Here is a 2,715-nt window from a genome sequence, read left to right on the forward strand (position 1 = left end):
ATATATATATATATATATATATATATATATATATATTATCCTTATATGTTCTTATCATGTATTTTATTTGTGTGTAACATATTTGTGTGCAACAGGTGAGCAGTTGAAAATCAATCAGCCTCACATATACGACTGCAGCATCCCTGCTTCATTGGCCGCTGCTGTACCTGCTATGGCTCAGCTCTGTAAACACACACTAGGCAGATGGGACAACACTTCCTCCTCACCATCCAATCGCAGTATCCCACTCCTCTCACTGGCTGGAACAGAGTTCATTAGCTTTGCAAAAGGTGCATCATTTGCCAATGGTAAGACTAATTTTTAATACTGATGTAATGGTGACAGTGACACTCTAACACCAGCCAGTCAAAGTGTTAAACGATCAAGATTTAAACATTTAGCTCTTTTTGTTAAACAAATATGTTCTGGTCATATTGAAGATGGGTTCTTTCATCTGTTTGCACAGATGTTTAATTGTTTTTCTATGCAGAAATATACTAGATTTACATACTTGACAATTGTGATGCACATTGCTGTTATTTTGTTCCATGAAACACTGCAAGTCCAAAGAAGTTCAACTTATACACACATTGGACCTATGAAATCTGCTTCATTTTTCCATTTTCCATTTTACTGCTTTCCCAAATTCCGTTTTTACAGTTTAAATTTGTATAGATTCTGTTTATTTAAGTTTAAATTTTTCTGGACTCTGAATGGTCAAATAGATTTTAGTCAAAAACCATGTCTAATTCATTGAAATCATGAAACTTCTAATTTTATGACTGGATTCCCCAATTCAATCTGCGGTTTTTTGCCTCATAAATCATAGGACCCTAATGTCAACTATACTGAAAAAAAAAATGTATGTAGTTGCAAGTAAATTGCTAGTAAATGTCACAGATAATTACAAAGAAACTGCAGGTAACACTGAATTAGATGTGAAATTTTGAATAGGCCTAACTGAAATACAGTAGTATTTTCTGATAAAACACTCCAATAGTCTCGTATAATAATCCAATAATCCTTTTTTACAGTGTTTGCATTTTATAAAAAAAATAAGAAGTAATCATCACTTTTTCACTGTTTCATTCATAATCAGACCTGTATCACTCCTGGGTTGCACCTACGCTTCAGTCGGACCTGCTGGTTCAGTTCTGGCGTCGCTCCACAGGAATCCTGCACTCTGACTGCTCTCCAAGCTGGAAAGTCCTCAACATAGATCTATTTCCCCAGGCCGGAGCATCACATTCAAGGCTACAGAGGACCACTCGAAGTGGGCCGTCAGTGTCGGCGGCGGCAGCGCTGGAAGTGGGACGTCTGGCAGCTGGGTCTGTGTAGGAGATATCAACCGCGACGAGGCGGAGGAGAAGAGAGGCGGGGGTACGGTGTGCCGTCAGGATGCTGCGGTGTGGAAGGCCTATCGCTCGGCCGCCCTGCAGTGTGAGACCTGCAGTGGAGAAGTGCAGACGTGCGACAAATCCGCACGGTATCGCTGATGAAGCGGGACACAGCAGAAAGAACAACAAAATCAGGGTCATGCAGAAGGACTGCCTGTGTAGGTGTCAAACAGGTATGATTATTAGGTCAAATGCTTTTTTTTTATAAATATATGTAGCGATTTTAGGGGAATAATAGCCTATGTGAGGTAATTAATTTAAAGGCAAATGCAACAAGACTGTACATTTATGATTAATATCATAAAATTCATTTCATGTATAACTTCAGGAAAACAGGCTATAAATTTGATTTTAATACGGTACAGCCTTGTTTTAAAATGTGTATATATAAATATTTTCTTTTTTTATAAATATTTTTGTATTTTAACAAATAAAGGGTGTTAGAAGGTGAAGTGTGTAATTTCTGCAGCAATATCACACACATTACCTTGAACCTCAAGAAGCCAGAAGTGCATTATGGGAATTAGGCTGAGATGTGTATGGTAGAGATGTTTTTAATCCCTCAGCTTTTGTTGCTGTATTACATTGAGGAAATAAAATCTCTTCATGTGTCTGTAATTACATTATCTCTGCTTTAGCTTTTCACAAATTCAGTGGAAACTGCAAAATATGCTGAATAATTCAGGGTGGCTAAAGCATCCACTCGTGAGCCCAAAAATAGGGCTAAGTTAAATAATATACTGTAACTTTAATACATTAAAACAAAGAAAATGGGTAAAATTAGTTTTAATAATAATTACCAGTTTTCGATCAAAAGTACAGTAAAAAATATTGTGAAATTTCTATACAATTTCTATATGTACTGTGTGTGTGTGTGTGTGTATACACACACTTGCATACACACGTTTATATATTATTTTAATAATAATAATAATAATAATATAATATTTAATTTAAAAAATAGAAAAAAAAAATTAAAAGTTAAATTAAACGATTAAATTAAATGTGAAATTTTGATGTAGAAAAACTGAAATAGTATTTTCTTGTCAAATATACCCCAATAACCAGTGTTGGGGAAAGTTACTTTTAAAAGTAATGCATTACAATATTGCGTTACTCCATAAAAAAGTAACAAATTACATTACTTAGTTACTTTTTATGGAAAGTAATGCGTTATGTTACTTTTGCATTACTTTTTAAATCTGGACAGGGGTTGCTTGTTTGATTTTAAAATAACTATTTTTGGCAAATATAAAAGCCTTTTCACACCAAAAGTGAAATGAATAAGCCTCAGACTGAAGGGAAAGTAAATTTCCGT

The 2,715-nt window shown here is 34.8% G+C and overlaps 1 protein-coding gene across 1 annotated transcript in view; it reads left to right on the plus strand.

The window, feature by feature from the left end:
• Window positions 1-1,774, plus strand: part of LOC107666875 (deoxyribonuclease-2-alpha-like) — an 8,285-nt gene extending 6,511 nt beyond the window's left edge. The window contains 3 exon segments of the mRNA XM_016458382.1: window positions 96-308; window positions 1,100-1,219; window positions 1,222-1,774. Coding sequence (XP_016313868.1) covers window positions 96-308; window positions 1,100-1,219; window positions 1,222-1,496 — 608 coding nt within the window. The 3' untranslated portion in view covers window positions 1,497-1,774.
• Window positions 1,775-2,715: the final 941 nt, after the last annotated feature.

This window comes from Sinocyclocheilus anshuiensis, unplaced genomic scaffold (genome assembly GCF_001515605.1).
Source record: "Sinocyclocheilus anshuiensis isolate Anshui unplaced genomic scaffold, SAMN03320099.WGS_v1.1 scaffold267, whole genome shotgun sequence".
Classification (NCBI taxonomy): domain Eukaryota; kingdom Metazoa; phylum Chordata; class Actinopteri; order Cypriniformes; family Cyprinidae; genus Sinocyclocheilus; species Sinocyclocheilus anshuiensis.